Raw genomic sequence first — 24,627 nt, 5'->3', positions numbered from 1 at the left:
ATAGCTTTATTTAGCAGGTATTTTTATTTAATTATAGCAAGAGTATAAAAAATGAAATTATCATAATACTTAGTTGTATTAGATGCTTTTATTTTGATAAAAAAATAATAATAAATTGCAATTGTTTCTATTTAATCATATCACGTGCTATATTTTTTAAAAAAATAAATAATATACTATAATTTATCCAATATCCATATTAATTTATTATAATTGCATCAAACGCGAACCAATATAGAGAAGGTTTTCTTTCAACTACAAACTCCATTTTGACCAACCACCTAAATGATATATTTTTGATATATTTTTCACCTATTTAATTAGCCAAACACGTTGAAGTCTTAAATCTTCTTAATCAAGAATCCATGTCTTTTTCACATGCCTGCCTTATTTTATTTTTCACTAAATGAATGCTTTTTTTATATATCATTTTCCCTTTTTCTATTTGTTTTTTTTAAATAAGAGATCGAATTATTCTCTGCCAGTCGACGTCACTCGAACCGGTTGCCCGTGACGTCGTCAGCATGGAGAAACCGGGAACGGCCGGTTAGGGGATTATGAACCGTTAGATTTTCTCAAGATACGTGTTGGGACGATCGTAAAGCGGACCCAACGGCGGTTCGTAACTTTCCGCAGAAAGGCGTTGCCCTAGAAGTTTACCCTGACTTTTACCTTTTTTCTGATTTTCATTGTCCGTTGGGTCCCGCTTCTGGATTCAGGCATTCGGGTGCGCGTGATAAAATTGGGCTGTTCCTCCCCACTGGCCTGTTGCGAAGACGCGCAGAAGGGTTCGGAGCGTCGGTCCCCGAGCGGAAGCCCAAATCCTCGACCGCGTCACCGCCATTTTCTGTCCTGCCGATCCGTTTGCCTCTCTCTCCGTTGGTCTCCTTTCGCTTCTCATTTGCTTCGCATTCCCACTGTCCGAGCCCGTGGGGTAAGGGCGAGGGAGATCGTGTTTTGAAAGATATTGGTGTATAGATTTGTTTCGATTGTAAAAGGCGCGTTTTTTGTGGACGGCAAGTTGGATTTAAGCTGGAGTTTGTGAAGAATTGCACTTGGTTTCTTGTATTAGGCGTTCTTGTGTACTGGTCTTTGCCAGAGAGTGCGGATTTGAAGTTCTTGGTTCTTCATTGAGAGGATTTTTTTTTTGTTTTTTTGTTTTTTTGTTTTGAAGACGAAGGGAGATGAGAGGGCGGCATCTGGGTTGGGAGGGGCAATGACCGGAGTGTCATTGGGTGTGCGATCGGGGAGTTATGGATCATTGCAGCAACAAACTCAGAACGGTTCTATTTTTCCATCTCAGTTGCCGCCTGTCACAGTCCGCAAGCCTGCCAAAATGTCACTTTCTGGATCAAGAGAAAAGGAGAGGATCTGGGTTAGAATCTGCAAGTTTGCAGGGAGGAGAAAGGTTGGGATGCTGCTCTTGCTCGTTGTCTCGGTTGCTGTGTTTTCGTTCATTTCCCTTTTCAGCAAAGGTTTGGTTTCTTTCATTCGTTGCCTTTGTTCAAACCTTTATGTCGTGCATGATGGATTAGCAGGCACGTTTTAACTTAAATGTGCTTTGACGGCATCATTATCTAACAATCGCTCTTGTTGATGTCTCTGATTTAAAACGGAGAAGCACCTCAAATTCATCTTCTGTCCACTTCTGAGTTATCTGTTGTTGTATTTCCCTACGCAGAATCGCAGATTCAATAAGTTTAGGTTTATAAGAAAATTATTCAGTCATACACGAATTGTTCATCATGGATATGGTGCAAAAAAAAAGAGCTTTTTTTATAATCCACCTAGAATCTAGGAAGTATTCATTGTGCTTCAACCAATTGTATTTGGTTTGGATATATCTTGTTAATTAGCCATGATTTTGTTGATAGGCACGAGTTAAACTTTACAAGGATCATACACCAAAGGACAACCTGCTAATAAATATCTTGAATAATCTATGACCTTTATTTACCAACTCTCTTCACTTTATTTTGTTGGAATTGTTAAATTGTTTATTGGCATAGTTTAAAGCAATTTATTGTTGAAATTTCAGATGAAGATGCGTCAGCAAGCTCTAACTCTGGCATGGGTTTCACAGATCATGTATTAAGCTTTGTAAATCCTAGCAAGCCAACATCAGATATTGACAGGCCTGCCTTTATTGCTCCAAAGGAAACAAATTTTGACACCTCTTCAAGTTCAGTCAATGAATCTGAAAGACTTGATTTTCACAAGGGATTCACAGATTATGCCCAGAATATAGTAATTCCTGAAAGCCCATTATTGAATAATGATAGGCCTTCCATTCTTCCTGCTAAAGAACCTAAGGTCAATACTGCTACCCGTTCTATAGAAAAATCTGGAATTAATCACAATTCAACTCAGCATTCTGCTATGATGCTTCTCTCAATACCTCATCCTTGTGAAACTTTTTCTCTTCCTCCACCACCAGCAGACAAGAAGCGCACTGGTCCACGCCGTATGTCTTGACTTGCTATTTTGGAAAGCAGCACTTTGGTTATTTAAGTATTTTTATAAGTTTTCACATTATCTCTTGCAGCATGCCCAGTGTGTTATGTTCCAGTAGAGCAGGCTGTGTTCGTTATGCCACCATTACCTTCAGCTTCGCCTATTCTTAAGAATTTAAGCTATGTTTTAGAAGACGATTTGATAGCAAATGAGTCAAACAGTGGTTCGGTATTTGGAGGACATCCATCATTACAGGAGAGAACTGAATCTTTCAATTTAAAGGAATCAATGAGAGTGCACTGTGGGTATGGTTCACTCCTTGATGGTCCATTTCTTTGCTTAGATGCAGTGACTTGATATATTTTAATCACTTGAAACATCAATATATGATCAGACTATTTTAGTTGTTAAATGAATGTTCTTATTTATGTGGGCTGAAAGTTCTACCTTTCTATATTTGTCTAAGACAATGTAAACTACTATTTGTCAGATTTGCCAAGGGGAAGAAACCTGGTCAAGGTACTGGCTTCGACATAGACGAAGCTGATCTTCTTGAGATGGAGAAATGTCATGATGTTGTTGTAGCCTCTGCTATTTTTGGTAAAGTGTTTGGACTATCCCTGTCGTTTTTGTCTCCCTATGATGGACTTGTGGATTTACTTATCTCCATCTTGATGAACAGGGAATTACGATATATTGCAACAACCTAAGAATATCAGTGATTTTGCAAAGAAAAATGCATGTTTCTATATGTTTGTTGACGAAGAAACTGAAACATACATAAAAAATTCTAGTGGCCTAGTTGATATCAAAAGAGTTGGTTTGTGGAAAGTGGTGGTGGTACGAAATCTTCCTTATGTAGATGCAAGGCGTAATGGAAAGGTACACTATTTCTCATAAATCCTTGATTAGTTTAAATTCTCATGACCCTTTTTAGTCCTTAGAAGATATATACTGAAAATTGTGCTTAGGAAGTATGTTGTTCAAAATTACTGATTACTCTGCCACTTTGTTTCTGATATGGATCTGGCATACACTGAAATGATGTAGGCTGTCTCAAATTCGACTTCATGCAATTCTATAATTTTTTTCCCATGAGGAGTTAGAGGGATCTAAATTTAGGTATCTACAGCTTGAAGCTTTGTTTATCAAGATCACACCAACATATCCAAGAAAACTTAATTATTATATTGGCTGAAAATTACAAACAAAGATCTCTGTGTCTATTATACAGAGTAAAACTTTAAGAATTCAAAGCTAGGGTGGTTTATACTTTGCACAGGGAGTCCAGATTTGGCAAGTCAGCCTTTACCAGTATTATTTAGATCTGTCATAATTCACATCAAGCTGTGTTCGGCCTATACTCCCGGGGATCAACTATATAATTTTATTCTTCCATTGAGATCTATGCAAGTCAATATCATTATCATTATTCAAATTAATTAAATTATTTTTGACTACATTGATTGATTGAATCATTTGTTATTACATTGAATATAATTTCTTTGACCTGTTTCTAACCATTACACCTTCCATTCAACTCTTGTATGTATAAATTCATTTAAACTAGTGATAATGGTACTTCAGTCACAACGTAAATCTGTCACATTGTGAAAGCAGTTTTGTGACTGTTGTTGTCAATTAAGAAGAGAATCTTGCAGTTGTGACTCCTACATAGTCAGTCATTGTTAGACCATTGGGCCTTGTTAAAACAGGATCTTATGAATTTGTGGGCAGATTGTTGAACATTTTCATCATGCTATAAAACATTTATTCTATCGTTTGACCTTCATCTAATTTTGTTTATATCATGTTAATTTTATAAGATAATTTCTGACTAGTACATGTGTGTCAGGTTCCAAAACTTTTGCTTCATAGGCTTTTTCCAAATGTCCGATTTTCTCTTTGGATCGATGGGAAACTTGAGCTTGTTGTGGATCCCTATCAAGTTCTTGAGAGGTATGCCTGATTGAAGAGAATGCTTCTTGTCCTAAAAGAATCCATGATTAACCGCATAGTTTGTCTGAAGTAGGTTTAAGTATATCAACTTAAATGATAGGATATTTTAGTGTTCTACATTATGCTTCATTATTTTGACGGCCTCCATTATGCTTCACTCTCTCTAAATGAACAACAAATAGGTTTTAAGTTTCTGTATTGTGCTTTAGAAGTAATTGATTATTAGATGCATAGTATGTTTTGTGTACTTGTTTTTATCATCATCTTGCAAGTGCACTAACTATTCTAGTTCAAATTCTATTTTGGTAGAGTATTACAGTCAACTAAGTATATAGTACAGTCCTCAGATATCATGAGTGAAGGTTGTTAAGAGGCAAGAGAGCTCAATGAGATCCTGGGAGAGAGAGAAGATAAGATAATTTCGTTTGTGTTTTGATGCCTTTCTTGTATTCATGCTAGAATGTAAATGGATGCTACCGCACTATAATCATGACAAATACTAATTACTAACAACTAAGGCTAACCATACTCATCACTTCACTAATATAGTATTTGAGATAATAAACTTTAACGTGTTAGGCATGGGCTTCGTTATATCCGTATCATTGTGTCTGTAAGAATTCAAAGTATCATGTAGTCTTGTGTTTTCTGATAATTGGCAGACCTCTTGGTAGCTACAAATGGTATGTATTTCTTTCTTATAAACAGGGATAAATAGGTTATATTGAAGTAGAACGAGTAGAATTCCAAAGTCACAGATAGTTGTAATTATCAATTATCTTCTCATGTACGAGAATAACATGACCAGAAGCAGTTGAAATGATCTGATATGTTTTTGTTTATGAAAAGCTGTTAATTTAAGTTGATTTATGATGCCTGTCATGGTTCAGCATATTATTATGATAATATGTTTACTATGCTAATGTATGCTACATTCGATCAGGTAATTCTTGGTTCTTCCAAAGTTCCTTTGGGATGTAGATTAATGCTTTGTTTGAATATTTTATTGTCTGAAAAATTAATTTAACCTAGGACTTAGCATGGCTTCATTTATGTGAATGATTGTTATTCTAGTAATTATCTTCATTTTTGCCTCGTGTTGCCAAAGCCATTTTATAGCCTAATATTCATTCTAACTTCTATGGAATTGGCAATTTTATTTGAAAATGATGATCAACCTGGAAAAGAAATGATGTTTTATTGAACCTAACAATTAGAATTTCAAATATCAAATATATATGCTAGTATGAACTTGATTGGATTTCAGATTCTTGTGGCGGAGGAACTACACTTTTGCAATTTCCCGGCACTATCGGCGTTTTGATGTTTTTGAAGAAGCAGAGGCCAACAGAGCTGCCGGAAAGTATGACAATGCATCCATTGATTTTCAAATTGAATTTTATAAGAAAGAGGGTTTAACACCTTATTCTTCATCCAAGCTTCCAATAACAAGTGGTGAGTAATAAATTCTCATACTATGGATTTAGTTTATAGGTTTTAATAAGTTTTTATGCTAATTAATTATATTTATTTCACAGATGTCCCTGAGGGGTGCGTGATCATCAAAGAGCATATACCCATTACCAATCTATTCACTTGTCTGTGGTTCAATGAAGTCGACCGTTTTACTTCTAGGGATCAAATCAGCTTTAGTACCGTCAGGGATAAGCTAATGTCTCAAGTGAATTGGACAATTAACATGTTTCTGGACTGTGAAAGGCGCAATTTTGTCGTTCAGGTAATGCCTTGTCAAAAGAAAGAATCGTTTGCTGTCATAGTTAATTTGACTCATGCTTTTTCATGGATGTGATCGATGCTATGATTTGTTCTAGTGACAATTGCCTAGAGATTGTTTTAATCTCCTGAAACATACTACCATTATGCAGGCATACCACAGAGACTTATTGGAACAACGGAAAACACTCATTGCCTCAGTTTTTCCACCACCTGCGGCAGTAACAAACGAACCACCTTCTAAAACAATTCCAGGGACCCTACCAAATGGGATTGCAAGGGCTCCTCCTCCTCCATCAAGGAAGCTGCCGACTAATATTCCCACAAGGCATGGGAGGGACAAAAGGTCCAGCTCGAGGCATCATCATCCAAAGATCGACCGCTGGAAAAGATAGCAGTGCACCCTGATGTCTTGCATAATTCTTTATTCACGCCCTTCTGTGAGGGGTATTACGAACAGCACCACTTAGTATGGCTCCATTCTTTAACATAGCATTCTGTTAATTCGATGACGAACTGTTCATAGTAATTCATTTTTTTTTCAACTATAAATAACTGATGGGAAAATAAGTAGCATGGATATGGATATATTGAAGAAAACTTTTGCCCTGCTTGAGTTGTTCATTTCCATGTTATTCTGATTTTAGGAAATACTGTCTCGTAATTACAGGAATTTCTAGTGAAAAAAATATTGTGGCCATTAGTTTGTGGTACTAATCAGAAAGTCCACCTGCAAAATCGACAGATCATTTAATTCAAGAGACACTATTTGCTTTGGGTTTGTTTTGTTTTTCCTAATGTATATTTGTGCTTCTATCCTCTGCCTGTGTCACTCTGCAACAAGCTACTTTCTACTGTGATTAACTGTAAACATGTAAGTAGTGATTATCTGTAATATCTCTTCAGAAATAGAAAAATCTACTTCAAAGATTACTGCAATTGCAACAGCAACACAACTACTACAGCTGGTTTTACTTATCAGTGTTCCTAGTATCGCCATAAAACGTGCAAGAGAATAACTAAAATAAAGAATCCAATGGCGAAATCATAATTTACAAGCTATTGAAAGTTTGTAACCACTTGGATTTTTATAAAGCAAAAGCAGGTTCGCTGCGAAGTGCAAGTTGAGTTTTTTACAAAATATATCGACTCCTTGCAGCTCAAAAAAGATCATGGTTTCAGTTGCCACAAGGCCCAGAACCATTGATACATCAGTTGAGAAGCAGTCAATATGCCGGCCTGCGGCACAACCTTTGCGCGTGAACTTTCTCCTGAATTTTAATTGCAATGGTGAAAAGATGCAATATCAGAACATTAAATTGGCATGGTTTAGGACCTCAGAGTGAGCACTGCAATGAGCACAAATGATTACAATGGGGGAGGAAATAAATAATGTAGGTCACCTCGGTTTGGTCATGATCATAGCGGACCAAGAAGAGGCAGCGACAGCCCCTTATGTCATGAAGCTTCCTTTCTATTTCAACAATATGCGCATCAAAGTACATTGCTTGATCACTATTTTCCTGATATAGCACACAAGTTGATCTAATTTACCATCAAAAGTGCAAGGAATTATAGTTTACTCAGTCTCTGTGAACTTCGTACCTGAAAACAAAGGACAAGATCACCCACTCGAACCTTTCTGCAATCTGAGGCCTCCAAGGGAATTGAACGTTCCCTGACTGCATTCTTGACATTCACCCATTCATCCTCCTCAGCACCAAAACCTTGAAACCTCACACGGACTTCCTGCCAACAACCAAAGAAAAGCTCCACTACAAATCATTCTTTTAAAAGCCTTAAATATCTCAGTTCTGTCCAAGTTGGAGTCAGGCAACAGATAATCATATCTCTAGTTCTTGTCCATTTTAACACAATAAGTTGTTATTGTCAAGCATAAGTTCAACCAAATATTTCAAAGTTTCATTAATAAAGTTGCTTTGTTTAGTTCGACTATTAAGCAACACAACCTTGAACTTCTTGGGGCGCACTTGACTCTCTGTAGGTAGAAGAAACAAAGCAGAATAAAGGGCATTTCGTAATGCATCTGTCCACTGCCCTCCAAGGTAGTAAAAATCTCTTAGCTTGCTGCGAGGCTTGCTACCAACACTGACTGATGATGCTCAATCCATAGAAACTAACTGACACAAGGACCAGGGATGAAAGAAGACGTGCAGAAGCAACCCTTGACATTGGACAACTTACAAGACAAATGGGAGGGGAAGTATTGCAAACATAATAGAGAGGGCCTGCTGCAAGAAATTTGGGGAAAGGGAGTGGAAGCGGTTGAAGTTGCATGGATCTTGCAGAGGAGTTTGGGGAGACAATCACTAACACGAGTGTGCAGCCTGGTCTTCCTCCTACACATGGTCTTCCTCCTACACAAGACATAGTTGGTGGTTGAGAGGGGAAAGGGGGCTGCGATGGATTTTTTTCCTCTGGTCGAACTTGAGTTACTGATCAGGAATAGGGCAGGGAGAAAAACAATGGGTTAATGAGTTTAAATTGGATCTTTGGCAGGACTCAAATCAAACAAGTATAACTGTTCATATGAATATTAGTTCTCAACTAAAACCAGACATTTGAATGTTAGTGATAGGGCTAAAATATTTGAGATTGTCTTCTTTGCATCATCATGTTTCATTGATGTGAATCTTTGCAATTGCATAACTTTAACAAAGGCGTCCATATATGATTAGTAAACATAGAAGCCATCACCTAATGAATGTGACTCACTAAGCAAACCAATAAGATTTTGTTGAACAATCTTACCACATTTTTTAGTCACTTAGGTTTATCTCAAAAAAAAATTTGCTAAATTATGCAGTGTAAAGCAGTTTATTAACAGTTTCAGCAACTGCCAAACTGGTCTGGCACCAATATATATGCTTCTCATAGAATTTGGTATCAAAATAAAAAGGCAACCTAGGTACATAGCTGAGGTCCATTTCTGTTTTGTTGGGCCAAATACCATTCAGTACTTACCGATCTGTATTATAAACAACGTATGAATGAACATCTAAATGAGATTACAGCCAAAGTTACTCTAGAATAGTGATATTATAATATCCTTACGAGTTCGCCAGAATTGAGAACCCTATGTGCAAGGAACATAGCCACATCATACCTGCAGAAGGAGAAAAAAAATCGTCACACATCTTTGTAAAAGTCAAGAAAATTAGAAAGTGACAGAAATTTCGTCAGCATACATGTAGGATCTTCATTGCCATCCATATAAATGCCAAGTAAATTAAATTTAACCTACTTAACCCTAGTAACAAATTTTCATGAAGTTATGCAACATTCACCACCTTTCCTGATTTTCACTGTTGAGGATATACCCTTTTTTTCATAAACTATAATGTGGGCACAATATATCTTTGAGGTTAATAGATTTATGTAACATTATAAAATTTAATTGTATCACCCCTCATCTCTATTTCAGTATGCTGGTTTGTTACATTGCTAGATTTAATTGTTGGGGATCAAAAGTGTCTGATAACATGGGCAACAATTGGAGACTACTCTAGTATCACTTGATAGATTTTGTTGTTCAAACAACTCCAAGATTTGACAACCTCAGCTGTGACATCACTTGTTGAGATTACAAGTGCTTCTGGTATCAATGGATGGGGTTGAAAACTATTCTGGCACCATTTGGTAGATTCTGTCACCATCTCAAACCATACACTTGAATATCCAAATATGGTCTCTAGAATGTGGAATATCCTCCACTAAAAGCCCACGTGATGAATTTTTTGGTCACACTTGGAAGAATAACACAAACACACTAAGACAAACAAGAGCAATTAATGCGGTTAGTGGTTCAACATATGTAGGGGTGTCCATTCAGTTTTGGGATTAAATTAGGCAAATCAAATTCTTGCTATCAACTTTTTAGAAGTTGGAAAAAAACAAAGCTTGCAAATGAAATTCAAACAAAACCATAATTGTCTGTTTGGTTTGTCTTGGTTCATGTTGAATTGGATTTGCATTTATATAATAAATTTGTTTGGCTTTATTATTAAATTGTAAGCTTTCAAAATCAAATTTTATCTTCTAAAATATAGCATATCAAATTAAATTGTCATAATGCAAATTTTTAATGTAAACTTTATAGATATTAAATGATTCTTACTGAATCCCAATAAGAAATGTACATTTTATTATTTTAAAATGGTAAATTTAGTATAATTCTGGTTTGGTTTGGTTTTCAAATAATCAAACTAAAATTGAATTGAGTTTTTTATGCTTCAGTCAATCCAAACTGAAGCGAGCCAATTTGTTAAAAAACAAATACTATATTAAAATTTAAACTCTATTTGATTGGAAATGAATAATGGGCACCCCTAAATATAAGTTTGCATCTACAAAGATAATACAATTCTATTTAATATGAACAAAAGTACAATAGAAACTGGATACAAGTGCTATCCACACCATATACAAGAGATTCTCAATCTTTCCAAGACTTAACTTCGATAGAGAAAAGTGGACTACCTCTAGTGCTCTTTAGAGACCAAAAAAAATCTCCCCAAGAAGAAAGCTTCTTCTCTACAAGCTCTGTTTCCCTAGCCTTTAAACTCATCTCATGACATTTTCTAGGCTACAAAATGTTGTAGGAGTGAGGAATTTGCAACCATCATGAAATTTCAACTATCACTGTAAAAACCATCCTTATCTAAAAAATTATAAAATAAGATTTATTTAACTGTTGGACAATAGCCAGAAGTACCCCAATATGCCACCAAACCCAACACTGATATGGGATGTTGGCACCAAGGAAAATAGTGCTTCTTTCTACAAACTTATGATTTAAGAAAAAATTGAAATAATTCAAACCCTGATAAACAATGGATATCTACAAGGGTACTTAAATTGAATAGACAAGATAACAGTTCTAATTGAATACATGCGAATAGAAAAAACAAACAGATGACTATTGCAGCTCTAACATACACAAACCATAATCAGACTTTTTGAATATTCGTACCAAGCTTCATCTCTTGATGATTTGGCTTCAAACTCCAGCTCTGCAACTTCTGCTGTTTTCTCCTCACTCTCTGGAATAATGGAACAAGGTAAAGTTATACATATCAGGTTTCATAAATTACAGCATAAAGTATGTCCACTATCATGTCAAAGAAGCAAGAAAAGGAAAAAAAAAAACCAAAAGAACTTCGAAAACCTTTTGGCAAGCCAGAGGTATCAGGTGCATCACTTAGGCTTGAATCTGCAACGACATTTTCTGAAACAACAACTACATTTTCTGAAACAGCAGGTGAAGAACCAACTTCAGCTTCAGATTTTTGCTTGCTAGGTTTAGTTGGTTGCACCACTCCATTCTTCATAATCAAGAAAAGGAAATATGGTTCAGCTCGTGTAGAATGAGGTATCTAAATTCTAAAATACCTATGTTAACTTTATCTATTGCATTATATTTAAAACAGAAGCAACTGCATACAAGTAAAAAACTTGAAGTAGAGAAAATAAAACTAAAGAATAACAAAAGGCAGTTTAATTTGGGAAGTTTCCCTATCATATTTCTTTTCAAAATCAGTCGACAAGTATTCCGTCTAATAGGAGTTATCCATGCTCTTACACGTGCATACAACTCAATAACCAAGCACAACAGCTACACGTAGCAACAGGGAAAACCATTTGAATGACGAAAAGTAAGAGTTAACTTCGGGCAAAACTCATACTACTGTTATCAGCCACACCCAACTTAGAAAGACCTGATATAGCGGAAAGAAAGGTACTCGCAGAGAGCCCAAGAACCTCTTTGCAAAAGAATGGCGCAAACTTGAATGTTGGAGCCAAGAAAACGAACCATATGATGGCCTTGTATCAGGAGATCAAAACACGAACGACGAATGCCGTTCAGATTTCAAAACCATCCGTAACAGACAGAAATCTTTCCATCGACGACCTAAAGAGGGGGGAAAAGCATCAAAAACTCAAAGAAGGGCGCTAGGCAAGCTAGCAAAAGAGAGGAACCTGCTCCGATGATCTTGATACGGAAGCCGACTTGGATTTGGGGTTCAGCGAGCTGCGGAGCGTTCGCCCCATGATGAGGAGGAGAAGTACAGAACTGTAGCCCGGCGATCAAGAATCGATCGGAAAAAGGGAAAGAGGAGCGATCGCAGCGAAGAAGACGTCGAGCGAGAGAAAGAGGAACGGCTCGGGGTTTCCGCTGCGGTTCGCATAATAATCGAAATTAAATCAAAATTTTCGAATCATAATAATCTCTTCGATTTAATTTAAAAATAATGGGCCATTTCCAGGAAAGCCCGTTATTTCTCGGACGCCCAAAGCCCAATAAGCACAGAGTCAACGGGTCAACAGGGCCATTCCAATGGAGTCAAATAAATAATCCAAATTATTATTTAAAAAAAGAGTTAAATGACATATCGTTGAAGATCACACAAAGCTTACAGCTAGTGCCACTTCCTTCAATTCACTCACATGAATCTTCCAACGTTATATAACTCGAGGTGGTTCTTTAGACCTCTACATAAGATGCATGTGATACATCATCACTTATTTTTCAAAAGAAATATGGTTCGATTGATCGGATCGTAAGAATTATTTCGGTCGGTAATTAACCAATCTATTTCTTATAATTAAATATCACTTCAACTGCATAATTTACTCATTGTTCAAGCTTGTTAGATTCAATTTTAAACAATGTTTTTTCCTTGCACATTACTAAATATCACTTGTTGGATCAGTCTTAAGTAACACGAGATCCAAAGTCACTTCACCTTCATGAACACTGCTTTAAAGTAGGTCAACTCGTGGGAATGAATCTAAAGTCAATCTCGTCACAGGGAATTCTTCTCCTCAAAGTGAATTCTACTGCGTACAATTAATTAAACTTTCAAAACAATTAATTTGGGATTAGCATATTTAAAAGAAGTAATTTGGGAGTCATTAGTAATATTTAATAGCATGCTATGGTATTATTTAATTATCTCAGCTATAATCAAATAATAGTATTGCTGGAATTTATGATAATAATAGCAGCGCATTTATGATTTTAAAATCAAGGAGGCTTTATTATAATATTTTCTGAATATTTATATTTAAACTATGATTTTATGGTTATTTGTTAACTTATTTAGAAGGGTAGAATAAATGATTTTGAAAATGGGGCGTTATTTTTTATTTTTTATTTAATAAAAATTTGCTTGGTCCTTTTTACCCTTTACCTTAAAATGGAATATTTATAGGACGAGAAGAGCGACTATAAATAGACACGCACACGCGTTTCATTTCCCTCGCTTGCCGTTCTCGCTCTCCCGCTTCCGTCGCTCCCGCTCCCCCACTCTGGTCTCTCCGCCGTTGCTTTCGCTGCTTTCCTTCCTTTTTCGTTCCCAATCTTACGAAACCCTTACTATTTTGTTCTGATTGCACACGTTTCTCGTCTCTTCCTCGCAGCTCCTCCGACTCGATACGCCATGGCGAAGAAAATTTTGGTCACCGGCGGCGCCGGCTACATCGGCAGTCATACCGTGGTGCAGCTTCTCCTCGCTGGATTCAGCGTCTCCGTGGTGGATAACCTCGACAACTCCTCGGAGGCCTCCCTCGAGCGCGTCTCCGAACTCGCCGGGGACTGCGGCAAGAACCTGACCTTCCATAAGGTATTCGATTTGTTTTCTTTTAATTTGCACTTTGATTCCCGAAGCGGGATTTTAGGGTATTTGGATCGGGGTGGATGTCCTCGTAGAAATTTGTGCTTTTGGATGTTGTGCAAGGTTTGATTTTTGGGTGTATTTGTCGATTCGAGTCGCTTGCGCAGCTTTAACTATTACTTTTCGCGATTGATGTTTTTTTTTTTTGAGTAACAGAGATTGTGGCAAACGTGGATGGTTTTCTGAGGAATAACATTACATGATTTACTTACGAATTGTCGTTCATTTTTTTCAATGGAAGAAATTCAGCGGCACTGTTGATGGTTGCGTCACGTTGTTCGTTTCCCCCCTTTATTTTTGATGGCGATAAGTGTCTTCCGGTTTCTTCATCTTTAATTGCTAGGATACCAAGTGTTTTGACTCATTTCAGTAGTCCTCAATTATCTTGTGACGGACACTTGTTGTGTATCTGATGTCAAATCGCTTGGTTGATACACTTTCTCGTGTCCAGTCCTGCAAATTGCACCTTATTCTCATGAATTTTCCAAATCGTCGCATTCTTTTTGACAAATATGCAGCATGCCTTACTGTGGGAATCATATCTGTGGATCGCCATTGTATGCTTTCCTCTGTCCTTGGAAATCGGAATTGTTGTTTCGGAGGGTGGATTCTTAGGTGCATCTCTTCAATCTATTTGCGCATCTCTATGACAAACCTAGCCAGTTTGGCTTCTTACGTCTTAGTGGACGATGCAATACACCACTGTACTTAAATATGTGATGCTTTTGATCCATCGATCGGTTTCTTTAATTAATAGTGCATCTCTTTTTCTTCCACATACATATATTCATTCTCTAATCTTTTGTTATTATTTTACCCCAAGTTCTTCAATGCAACTCCGAAACTGATCGTGCATATGTATTTCGTTTAATATGCAACTCTGCCGATGTCCTGTTTGATGGTATATCTTTGGCTACTGTATCAGGGAAATGATATGTTATCTTCTTCTTTCTCAAACATATTTCCAATAATGTATATATGAAAACTTCAGTAGAAAATATAACTGTCATCGTATAATGTTTTTGTTAGTGTGGCTGCTCGTTGTTCTTCGAACCTGTTCTCTCTCTATTTTTATGTCAGTCTTGGTTTGAGCAAAATCTAAATGTACTAGAATAACACCCCACGTGGTCTTGGTTTCTCATTAATCATTTCCTCTATGCTTCTGCAGATTGACATTCGGGATAGGGATGCACTGAAGAAACTTTTTGCTACAACAAAGTAAGTTTTTTTTTCCCAATAATGATTGCACCCAATACTTTAGCGACTAATAGATAAATTTTACTGCTAATATGGTTTTCTCCATGCACGGAGTTACCATCGCGCCATCACGTACAAAGGGATCTTGTTTGCAATTGGAAGTCTTGGTGATAGGATAATCCATTGCCAGCCAGCCATAATATGAATTATATTCATTTTAGTGGCTTGCGGAGATTAATTAAAGGATGTTGTAGCATTTTTACAATCAAGTTAGAAAGAAAATGTTGAACGACCTCTTTCTTTCTCAGTGTCCACAAGGAGAGGAGTTCAATTATTTTGTCAAGGATAAAGGATAAATGTTTTATAATCCTCCTGTACTGTGAGCGCCTGTCCTTAGTTATTCCTCTCTTTAAGGAGTAATTAGTAGTTTTCTTGTTATAATGATGAACTTTTATTTATGCTTTTGATTTCCTTGGCAGATTTGATGCTGTTATACACTTTGCCGGATTGAAGGCGGTGGGAGAAAGTGTTCAAAAGCCCTTGCTTTATTATAACAATAACATTATTGGCACAATCATTCTATTAGAAACGATGGCCGAGCATGGATGCAAAAAGGTATTATAATTCTACTTTTGACTTTGCTGTGAAAGGGACATGTGAAACTCACCAGATTTTTGAATGGGAGGTAATTTAACAAAACAAACTTGGTGATAATGGAAAGTGTCTTTCAGAAGAATAAAAAATTATAATAACAGTGAAGCTGATGTAAATAAGTGAATGACAGAAATATAGTATTTCTTGCAATATGATTGTCTTGATAAGTCAGATCTAAGTACCATGAGTAGATAATTTTTCATAGAATTATTGCTCTATATTAGTCCATTAGATTCTTCTACATAGTGCTTGTTTTATGCTGATACCATATCTTAAGTTCTCAGAGTTATGCAATCTGTAATAATGCAAACCCCTGTTTAGAAACCATGCTTTAAAGATCTACCTCCTTATTTTTGAAATATGTCTAAGAAATATTATTCTCTATCTGGGTAATGGTTCTCTTCACAAAATATGTAAAAATTTTGGTTTGCCACTCAACAAAGTGGTTTCTTCTAAACATGCACTTCTTGAATTTACTGAAAATTTGCAACTAATTTTTACAGCTTGTATTCTCATCATCAGCTACTGTCTACGGTTGGCCAAAGGAAGTGCCCTGTACCGAAGAATTTCCTTTATGTGCTACAAACCCTTATGGACGAACTAAGGTATCTTCATGTGTTCCTATTGTCTTTATCTCTCCTATTTAATTTACTTTACTGATTCATTTACTATTATTTTACTACAGCTTATGATCGAGGAGATTTGCCGTGATATCCAACGCGGTGATAGTGAATGGGACATCGTTTTACTGAGATACTTCAATCCTGTCGGAGCTCATCCTAGCGGATTCATTGGCGAAGATCCTCGAGGAATTCCTAATAATCTCATGCCATTCGTGCAACAAGTGGCTGTTGGGAGGAGACCTGCTCTCACGGTTTTTGGAAATGATTATTCAACTACAGATGGCACAGGGGTAATGATCTTACCTAGCTTCGATTCATGCTGTGCTGAAATCAAGACAGGATGCAATAATCTAAAGTATGTGATAGTGGTTACTTGCTTACAAAATTTCCTCTCTAATTTCAGGTAAGGGATTACATTCATGTGGTCGATTTAGCAGATGGTCATATTGCAGCCGTAGAGAAACTATTTCAGAGTAATAAAACAGGTGCGTGGATTTGGAAACTTCACTCGCAACATGTTCTTCTATAGTTTTTGTTCTTCACAACCTTGCTTTCCCTGAACTCCCTTACATGACAGAATGGATCTCATGAATAGCTTTTCAATTAGCAGGTTGCGAAGTTTATAATTTAGGAACTGGTAAGGGAACATCTGTCTTGGAAATGGTTGCAGCATTCGAGAAGGCTTCTGGAAAGGTACTGATCTCTTGAAACTTATACATATAATTCACCTTAAACGTTATGATTCAGGAAAAATAAAGGATCCTGCTATTTTCTCTTTTAGAAAATTCCTCTGGTTATGGCTGGAAGACGACCAGGTGACTCTGAAACTGTTTATGCATCTACCAACAAAGCAGAGAAAGAGCTTAATTGGAAGTGCGTGATATTATACCTTATACAAATATAGTGGTTCTACTCTTTTTTAAGCAAATTCGAGATATTTAATTGCCGTTTTGTTCGTTTGTGATTGAAAAATAACTCGACGTGTTATTATTATTGCAGGGCAAAATATGGCATCGAAGAGATGTGTAGGGATCAATGGAATTGGGCTAGCAAGAATCCATGGGGATATGGGAAACCAAACGAGTCCGCTGCTCCATCAACATAACTCGATCAATTCAACGAACTTAGTGTCTGAATGTGGATTTCTTTTCTTCTTCTTCTTCTCCTTCTCCTTCTTTAGTACCCGGACTGTGTGTCATTTTTGATATCTCTGATTATTTCTGTTATGTTTTCTAGATTGTCAACTTGCCTAGTTTTAGAATAAAGAGGCATGTTTGGTTCATAAAATAAAATAAATTGTTAATTTCTAATGAAATGTTGTATTTTTTAATATAGATATATTTTGATCTCGTGAATATTATTTATTACAAGATATGAAATTTATAATAATTAGATCTGTTGGAATTCCTTAGTTTTTCACTTTATGGTACCAAATAATACTTCCCTTGGGCCAAAATATTTGAAAATGGAATGCCAATATTGAAAAATAAAAATCAACAAATATCTTAGTGCACAAAGGCATGTCTATATTTTTATTTGAATGGGGTAAGAGAAGCTTTATTAATGGAAAAAAGAAGAAGAGAACTATTTATGTTCTCCTTGTTTAGAAGATAGGGAAGGTTAAACATGTGTTATTTGAGAGGAAAGGAAAGAGAATGAAAGTTAAATATATAAAAATATAAAAATATCTTACTTCGTAAAAATAAATGTATATGTGAAAAAAAATATATATAATTCATTAAATCAATTAAGATTTTTCTTGTTAAAACCATTGTGAGACCAACTAAAATTAATATTTATGACTTAAATAAATAAAAAATTTAAAGAAATAATGAATACATATATCATAAACATGTAAAATATAGAATCTATTTACTTTGGTATAACAAAGGATAAATTAATATTTTTATATAGATTTCTATAAAACTTTACTGATATAAGAAAGAGTGAAAAGATCACTAGAGAAATTTAAAAAATTTAGATTAAATAAATTATTTAAGAATTAATATTTTTAAAATAAGGATAAAATTAAAATAAATAATATTTAGAGTTGTCTTTTCTTTCCTTAAATCCTAAACTCTTCTTCCCTCACTCCTTATTTACCCTTCCTTCTCCTTCTCTCACCTCCTCCCAAACAAAACGTTAATAATTCCAGTTTAACAACACGATTAAAGGTATTCAAGTTTAGGATTTAAGTATAATTTTAGCAAAGAGCTTAAATAGTTTTTATTTAAAATTTAGCACAAAGTTTAAAATATTTTTAAAACTGTAAATACTAAGCTAGATTTATATATTAACTAAAACTTTAAAATAATTTCCAATTTTCTAAAAAAAAATGGAATGGTCTTTAACTAAACTTTAATTTTTATTTTTAGAACATTTTGGTACCACAAAGTATTTAGAAACTGTTGGGGGGCAAAGTGAAAGTTTATTGTCCATTATAAGATAAGCGTAGTAGGGTTTTGGATTCCTCCCGTCAGATGGCTTCTTCGTTCATGGCGATCCATCGTGCTGGTAACATCACGCTCGCCACCAGTCTCTTCAAGGGGCGCCTCCCGATCTTCCGCTCGTCCATCCTTGCGAACGCAAAGGTATCGCCTTTCCTCTCCCCCACCCTCGCCTCCCGGTGCCGCAGTACGTACGCCGCCGCCGCCGCCGCCCCCAATAACTTTCAGAGACACCCATCCCCGCCGCCGCCGCCCCATTCTTCCGGCCCCCGTACCTTTCCACAGGACCACAGAAATCCTAATCACTGGCCGCCGCAAAATCAGCACCAACGCCCTCCACCGCCGTACGACCACCGTCCCCCTTCCCCGATAGGTGACAACCCGCCTCCCGTGTCGGCTCCTCCTCCGGGCCCTGTTGACCTTCTCGCCCTCGCCCGAGAGGGAAAGCTTAAGGAAGTTGTTGGTTTGTTGAGCCAGGGCATCTGTCCTGACCCTCCTACCTTCTACGACCTTGTCGCTGCCTGCTATGACCCGAAGCATCTCGAAGAATTGAAAAAGATTTATGAGTCCTTTTTCCGATCGCCCTTCCGTGCTGACCTCCAGATCAATAACAAGCTGCTGGAGATGTTCTCGAAGTGTGGCAGCATGGTCGATGCACGCCGAGTGTTTGATAGAATGCCTGATAGAACTATGGAGTCCTGGCATCTGATGATTGATGGATATGCTGCAAATAACATTGGTGATGATGGATTGCAGATGTATGAGCAGATGAGGAAGATTGGAGTGCTGCCAGATGGAAGGACCTTTCTTTCTGTCGTGGCTGCTTGTGCAAGCGCAGAGGCAATCGAAGAGGCATTCATCCATTTTGAGTCCATGAGCAAGGAGTACGGGATTCCTCCACAGATTGAGCATTACATTGGTTTAATTGAAGTCCTTGGGAAGTCAGGCCACCTTAACGAGGCACTAGATTTCATCGAGAAGTTGCCATTCGAACCGCCGGTTGCTGTGTGGGAAGTGATGATGAATTTGGCTCGGGCTCAGGGTGATATAGATCTTGAGGATCGAGCTGGGGAGCTCATGGTTTCCATGGATCCTACCAAGACTGTTGCATCCAAGATTCCAACACCTCCAGCCAAGCGACGATCTGGCTTGAACATGCTGGAAGGAAGGAACAAGCTTGCAGAATACCGGTTGCCCCCAAAGATTGAAAAGAAGGTGGTGAAAGAACAGGTTTATGTGCCAGATACTCGATATGTGCTCCATGATATTGATCAGGAAGCCAAGGAACAGGCATTGCTCTACCACAGTGAGAGGTTGGCAATTGCTTATGGACTGATAAGTACACCTGCAAGGACTCCATTACGAATCATCAAGAATCTCAGAATATGTGGTGACTGTCACAACGCAATCAAGATCATGTCAAGGATTGTTGGAAGAGAGCTCATTGTCAGGGATAATAAACGATTTCACCATTTCAAGGATGGCAAGTGCTCTTGTGGTGACTACTGGTGAAGCTTCTTAGCCCGCGTACCGCCAAACCTTTTCTTCATTGAATTTGCATACTTTCTGCACATGGACCTCTTCGTCATGATGGTAAACATTTGGGCTAGGCGCATTTGCATGGTTTTTCATCAATGCCGCGGACTCACCGGTTCTTAAACCTTAAATCTACTACTAATTAGTTATCTATGTCTCTGAGTGCATCTGTGTCTTGAACAGTTGCATGTGGATTGTAGTTTTCGTTTGATAAACTGATTATGAACATCAATCAGATGCATATGATGAAATATGTAGTACACATTTGGACTTTGGGTTTAAATAGGTTTCTACTTTACAGTTTTACAGTTTGACTTAGCTCATGACAATTCCAGAGAGTAACTTATCTTTTGGATTTGTTATAGAATTCTTTAGGATACTTATTATGATCAAGATGGCTAGATTAAGTTTGAGTTTCATGTTGGAATATGCTTATAACAAGTCTTGCTGAGTGCATATGCTCATAGAGCGAGCCAGAGAGAGATTCCTTCCTGAGGTTGTCTGTGTGTGATATGAGGGGAGGGGAACACTAGAAAAAATTTACATGAATGGGCCTTCTAGTGGAATCCACATTAACACTCCTTCGAGCCACTTTTGTTCACAAAACACACTGTTTCTCAAGTGTGAAGATTGGATCTTCCCTTGTTGACCTCGACCTCATCCTCTAACCCAGTGGATATTCCTTCTCCAAATCAGAGAATCACTTTGTGGAGCATTTCCCTTGGGATTTCTTTACAGGCTACGCAAGAAGCTTTGTTTGACTCCGAGGGTTAACTAAGTATAGTATAATATATTTGGATTTTGGAGATGTTTCAGATATTTATTTTAAAATAATACTTAATTCACTCCGATTGAATTTTGATTATCTAAATCTGTCATCCAGTATTCATCTCTACCACCAATTCGCACGAGACATTCCATCGAATTTGCACTTATTATTAAATTAGAACTACTTTCATAACGAGGGGAAAACGTCATTTAAATAGAATAGTTTGGTACTTATACATTGGATGCTTATAATTCGTCCACGGAGTTTGCTCTAAAACAATATATAAAAAAAAATTATCTTGTCCACTTAATCAATTTGATTTGTGCAATTTAATTCGTCCACGGAGTTTGCTCCATTCATTAAGCTTGTTAGTTCGGTCGAGCATGCCCGCCTCGTTGGTCCTATCCTTCCACTTAATTCTCTGAATCTGCTTCGGTCAATCCATCGTACCCATTCAGTCCACGTAACCCACCTTATAATTTTGTGCCTGATCCACTGAATCAATCTCCCTCATGTGCCTCATGTGATACAATAACTTGTTGACCTCATGTGAATTTCAAATCAAACACACTACAAATTTGATTCAACCCAAGCCGAATGGTGGATGGTCTAGGATTCAGAGTATCGCGTGAGAGGGTCAAAATTAAAAAATATGTTGACCTCACGTTAATTTTTATTGCCATAACTCGTAAGCGAATGTATTTGCAACGTAAATATGATGCATGTGCAAGAATACCGTACCGACCCTATTAAGATAGGTCTAACAATTTGTGCTCACTCATTTCTAGTGCCAAAGTGAACGGAAGCTTTATCGTTACTTCACCATACACAATTGAGTCCTTGATCATGTGTTTATCGTGAGATAAAACTCAATTTGTTCAAATCGCGCATAAACAAAGGTTGCGGACCTACAAGCCCACACTTGTACTTCCTTCTAATCACCTCTATTAGTAATAAATTCAGGCTATCAGGTAAAATAATTTAAGATGAATGTTTCAGCATTCATCGTATGCCCTCAAACAAGGGCAAGCAAAATAAAACTCAATTGGCCAGCCGTACAACACACTACAAAGATTTCCAGACGATCAATTGTTTCTATTACTCAGTTTAGTACATTAAAAACCATAGAATTATGTTCTATCACTATGATCTCTATCGTGCTTAATGCTATTACTGTATCATTCATTGCAGTTTGTGTGAAAGTCCACACTAACTAGCCAACTATCATCCTTTTGCAACCAGACTTGAGACCGGTCTTGGCGGGTTTGCTATTATTGTGCCATCAATAAAAAATTTACATAGTTGATTCATAAATCTGTGATAGTACAAGTTGGTCACTACACTTGCTGTTGGTTAAGAAATGTCTTGGCTTGGCATTAGACCCTTCAACTCTAGCTATCTGGGACCTCTGATTTCCAAGGAAGATAGATGATATATTTGTTTCCAGAGCACATATATATAAATATATATATCAAATAAGGTTGAATTCTGAAGGTTGTTGGATAGATCTTTGAAATGATATGCACAAATAGAGCTACATATGTCTAAATGCTAAAACCTATTGATGATGTTCAACTATAGTATTACCTTTCCACATCAGATCATGGTTTACATCCTATTTCAAAGGAGAAAGCTCTCATTGTCCTTATTTTTATCTTTACTTTTCCTTGTTATACAACAATAAAAAATAATAAATTGAGGTGTAGTATTGCTGCATACCATAAATATAGGCCATTATAAGCATTGTGTCCATAACATTGAACAAGCCAAAATTATGCCTACAACATATTTGAACATTTGCCCATGAATATGCATTTTGAGACTGCTAGGGCTACAATAGTCATGCCCACATTTAACGGCAGATGTTGTATTAGCATATTAGATAGTAGAGTGCAGGAGAAACCTACAGATTCCACACACACACATATATAAAAGTAATACGACTAACAAAGTATTACCCAAGCATAACTTGTTGACCTTTCATAAAAGGTTGTACACCGTTTATTTAACTTCAATGTAACTAAAAGTTGAAAAACGGGAAAGAGAAGTAGCCAATTTCCTCGATCAAGAGGAAAGAGTTGTGCTACAAGAGCTTGTGACGAGGCAACCTTGCATTATAAGCATACACTCTAGAATTGTGGACTTAAGCTATAGTGTTTCATCCTAATACAATATATAAAATAATAGTTGATAAAAAAAACAAGTTCATCTTGTTCATGCTACTATACAAATAACAAAATTCCACTGACTTATCGAAATTGAGCATCTAGCTAAACAAGTACTAAAATTCAATCAATAAATATGGCTCAATCTAATCTAGTGAAATAACAAAGTTGCAGCAATTATGTTTACCATTGGCTACTTAAAATGACAGATGATTGCAGAATCTCTTAACTGTGACTTATTTTTATTCATGTGTATGAAACAGAATAAAATGATCAATAATACCGAAATAGCCATACGTAACAGATCGAATCGTATGATTAATTCGATTGGAAAAATGACTAGTATTAGGCAGATCCATTGTCAATGGTAGTCCAACTGAAAAGCAAAGTAAATTTATCGTTCTATAGACGAATCACATTCATTCAATTGTCACATGAACCAAATCGATCCATCAAACCATAAGAACGTACTAAACCCAATAGACAAAACTCAACAGAATCCGAAATCGACAGAGATCTAAAACAGCAAACAACAGAATATGGCGCATGTTTTTATTAAAACCTGAGCTTGGTGAAGAACCACCTGTTCTTTCCGGTCTTGAAGCGCTCCTCGAAGCGAGCTTTGGTCTCCTTGGAAGCAGTGACCTTCTTGTCGCGGGATTGGAGCGTGTCGAGGGTTACAATGTCTTTGAGATCGACATCGAGGGTGTAGCGGGTAGGCATGATATGGTTATAGTTCACCAACTTCAGGAACGGCTTCACACGGGACTTCTTGGCAGTCTTCTTCGCCGAATCCTTGCGAATGACCTTCTTCGGGTACTTGGCGATGCCGGCCACCAGGCAATGGCCGTAGGGCCGCTCCCGTGTGCCATCGTCGAACGCACGCACGATCACCGCCTTCCTCCCAGCGAAACGGCCCTGCAAGATGATAACGGCCTTGTTCTGCTTCAGAAACTTCACCATTTTCTTCCCCTTCGCCTCGCCGAGGACGATGCTCCGATTGGACTCCCCCCAATTGCGCCGCTCAAACAATCACGACCTACGGGATACAGAGTTTTTATAGTACAAAGTTAGGGTTGGCAATTGCCCTCTCCGGGAATGGGCTTTTTGGGCTTCAATCAACTTCAAAGAGATCATCGAACGGGCCGGTCTTTAGGATTACATTTTACAGTCAAAATATAATAAATAATACGATTTTTCAAAATGACTGAAAAAAAGGTCTCTATTTACAGAAAACCCATGTCAAATTCCTAAGAAATATATATTTTTAATTCTATTAATAAAATGGAAATTTTTATAAAATAGGAGAAAAATTTTAAAAATATTTTTATTTTCATTTGGCATAGAAATATCTAATTTTTTAAAAAATGTCCTATTTCATTTTTTAAACAT

General features: G+C 37.0%; 4 protein-coding genes and 1 pseudogene across 7 annotated transcripts; 3 read left to right on the top strand and 2 right to left on the bottom strand.

Annotated features, from left to right (window-relative positions):
* The first annotated feature begins 788 nt into the window (after window positions 1-788).
* Window positions 789-6,692, top strand: LOC141843360 (putative hexosyltransferase MUCI70; annotated as a pseudogene).
* A 446-nt stretch (window positions 6,693-7,138) lies between these two features.
* LOC141843523 (protein SAWADEE HOMEODOMAIN HOMOLOG 1-like) lies at window positions 7,139-12,342 on the bottom strand. 2 transcript variants are annotated; one of them, XM_074731575.1, is made up of 7 exons: window positions 12,148-12,342; window positions 11,336-11,492; window positions 11,141-11,210; window positions 9,223-9,274; window positions 7,753-7,896; window positions 7,551-7,670; window positions 7,139-7,418 (listed from the first exon to the last, which is right to left on the bottom strand). In XM_074731575.1, the coding sequence occupies exons 1-7, from the start codon at window positions 12,217-12,219 to the stop codon at window positions 7,374-7,376; spliced, it is 660 nt and encodes a 219-aa protein (XP_074587676.1). In that variant the 5' UTR covers window positions 12,220-12,342; the 3' UTR covers window positions 7,139-7,373. The 2 variants fall into 2 exon arrangements, with proteins under 2 accessions (XP_074587676.1, XP_074587677.1); XM_074731576.1 differs by lacking the exon at window positions 12,148-12,342 and adding an exon at window positions 11,981-12,071.
* A 1,247-nt stretch (window positions 12,343-13,589) lies between these two features.
* LOC141842934 (UDP-glucose 4-epimerase GEPI48-like) lies at window positions 13,590-17,446 on the top strand. Of its 3 annotated transcripts, none has more exons than XM_074730925.1 (9): window positions 13,590-13,793; window positions 15,013-15,062; window positions 15,521-15,656; window positions 16,199-16,300; window positions 16,381-16,608; window positions 16,722-16,803; window positions 16,929-17,011; window positions 17,100-17,191; window positions 17,318-17,446. In XM_074730925.1, exons 1-9 carry the CDS (start codon window positions 13,611-13,613, stop codon window positions 17,421-17,423), a joined length of 1,062 nt encoding a protein of 353 aa, XP_074587026.1. In that variant the 5' UTR covers window positions 13,590-13,610; the 3' UTR covers window positions 17,424-17,446. The 3 variants fall into 3 exon arrangements, with proteins under 3 accessions (XP_074587026.1, XP_074587025.1, XP_074587024.1); XM_074730924.1 differs by having other exon boundaries at window positions 13,611-13,793; window positions 16,722-16,791; window positions 16,926-17,011; XM_074730923.1 differs by having other exon boundaries at window positions 13,611-13,793; window positions 17,100-17,203; window positions 17,300-17,446.
* Window positions 17,447-18,798: 1,352 nt separating this feature from the next.
* LOC141843272 (pentatricopeptide repeat-containing protein At2g15690, mitochondrial-like) lies at window positions 18,799-20,608 on the top strand. The gene has a single exon (XM_074731329.1). It carries the CDS (start codon window positions 18,799-18,801, stop codon window positions 20,275-20,277), a length of 1,479 nt encoding a protein of 492 aa, XP_074587430.1. The 3' UTR covers window positions 20,278-20,608.
* A 3,004-nt stretch (window positions 20,609-23,612) lies between these two features.
* LOC141843197 (large ribosomal subunit protein eL27x-like) lies at window positions 23,613-24,253 on the bottom strand. Its single transcript, XM_074731237.1, has one exon. It carries the CDS (start codon window positions 24,196-24,198, stop codon window positions 23,791-23,793), a length of 408 nt encoding a protein of 135 aa, XP_074587338.1. The 5' UTR covers window positions 24,199-24,253; the 3' UTR covers window positions 23,613-23,790.
* Window positions 24,254-24,627: the final 374 nt, after the last annotated feature.

This window comes from Curcuma longa, chromosome 12 (genome assembly GCF_044706935.1).
Source record: "Curcuma longa cultivar G26 ecotype Majalengka, Jawa Barat chromosome 12, ITB_CL_G26_1.1, whole genome shotgun sequence".
In the NCBI taxonomy this organism is placed as follows: Eukaryota; Viridiplantae; Streptophyta; class Magnoliopsida; order Zingiberales; family Zingiberaceae; genus Curcuma; species Curcuma longa.
The sequence above is the reverse complement of the archived record's forward strand: the minus strand, read 5'-3'. Positions and strand labels throughout refer to the sequence as shown.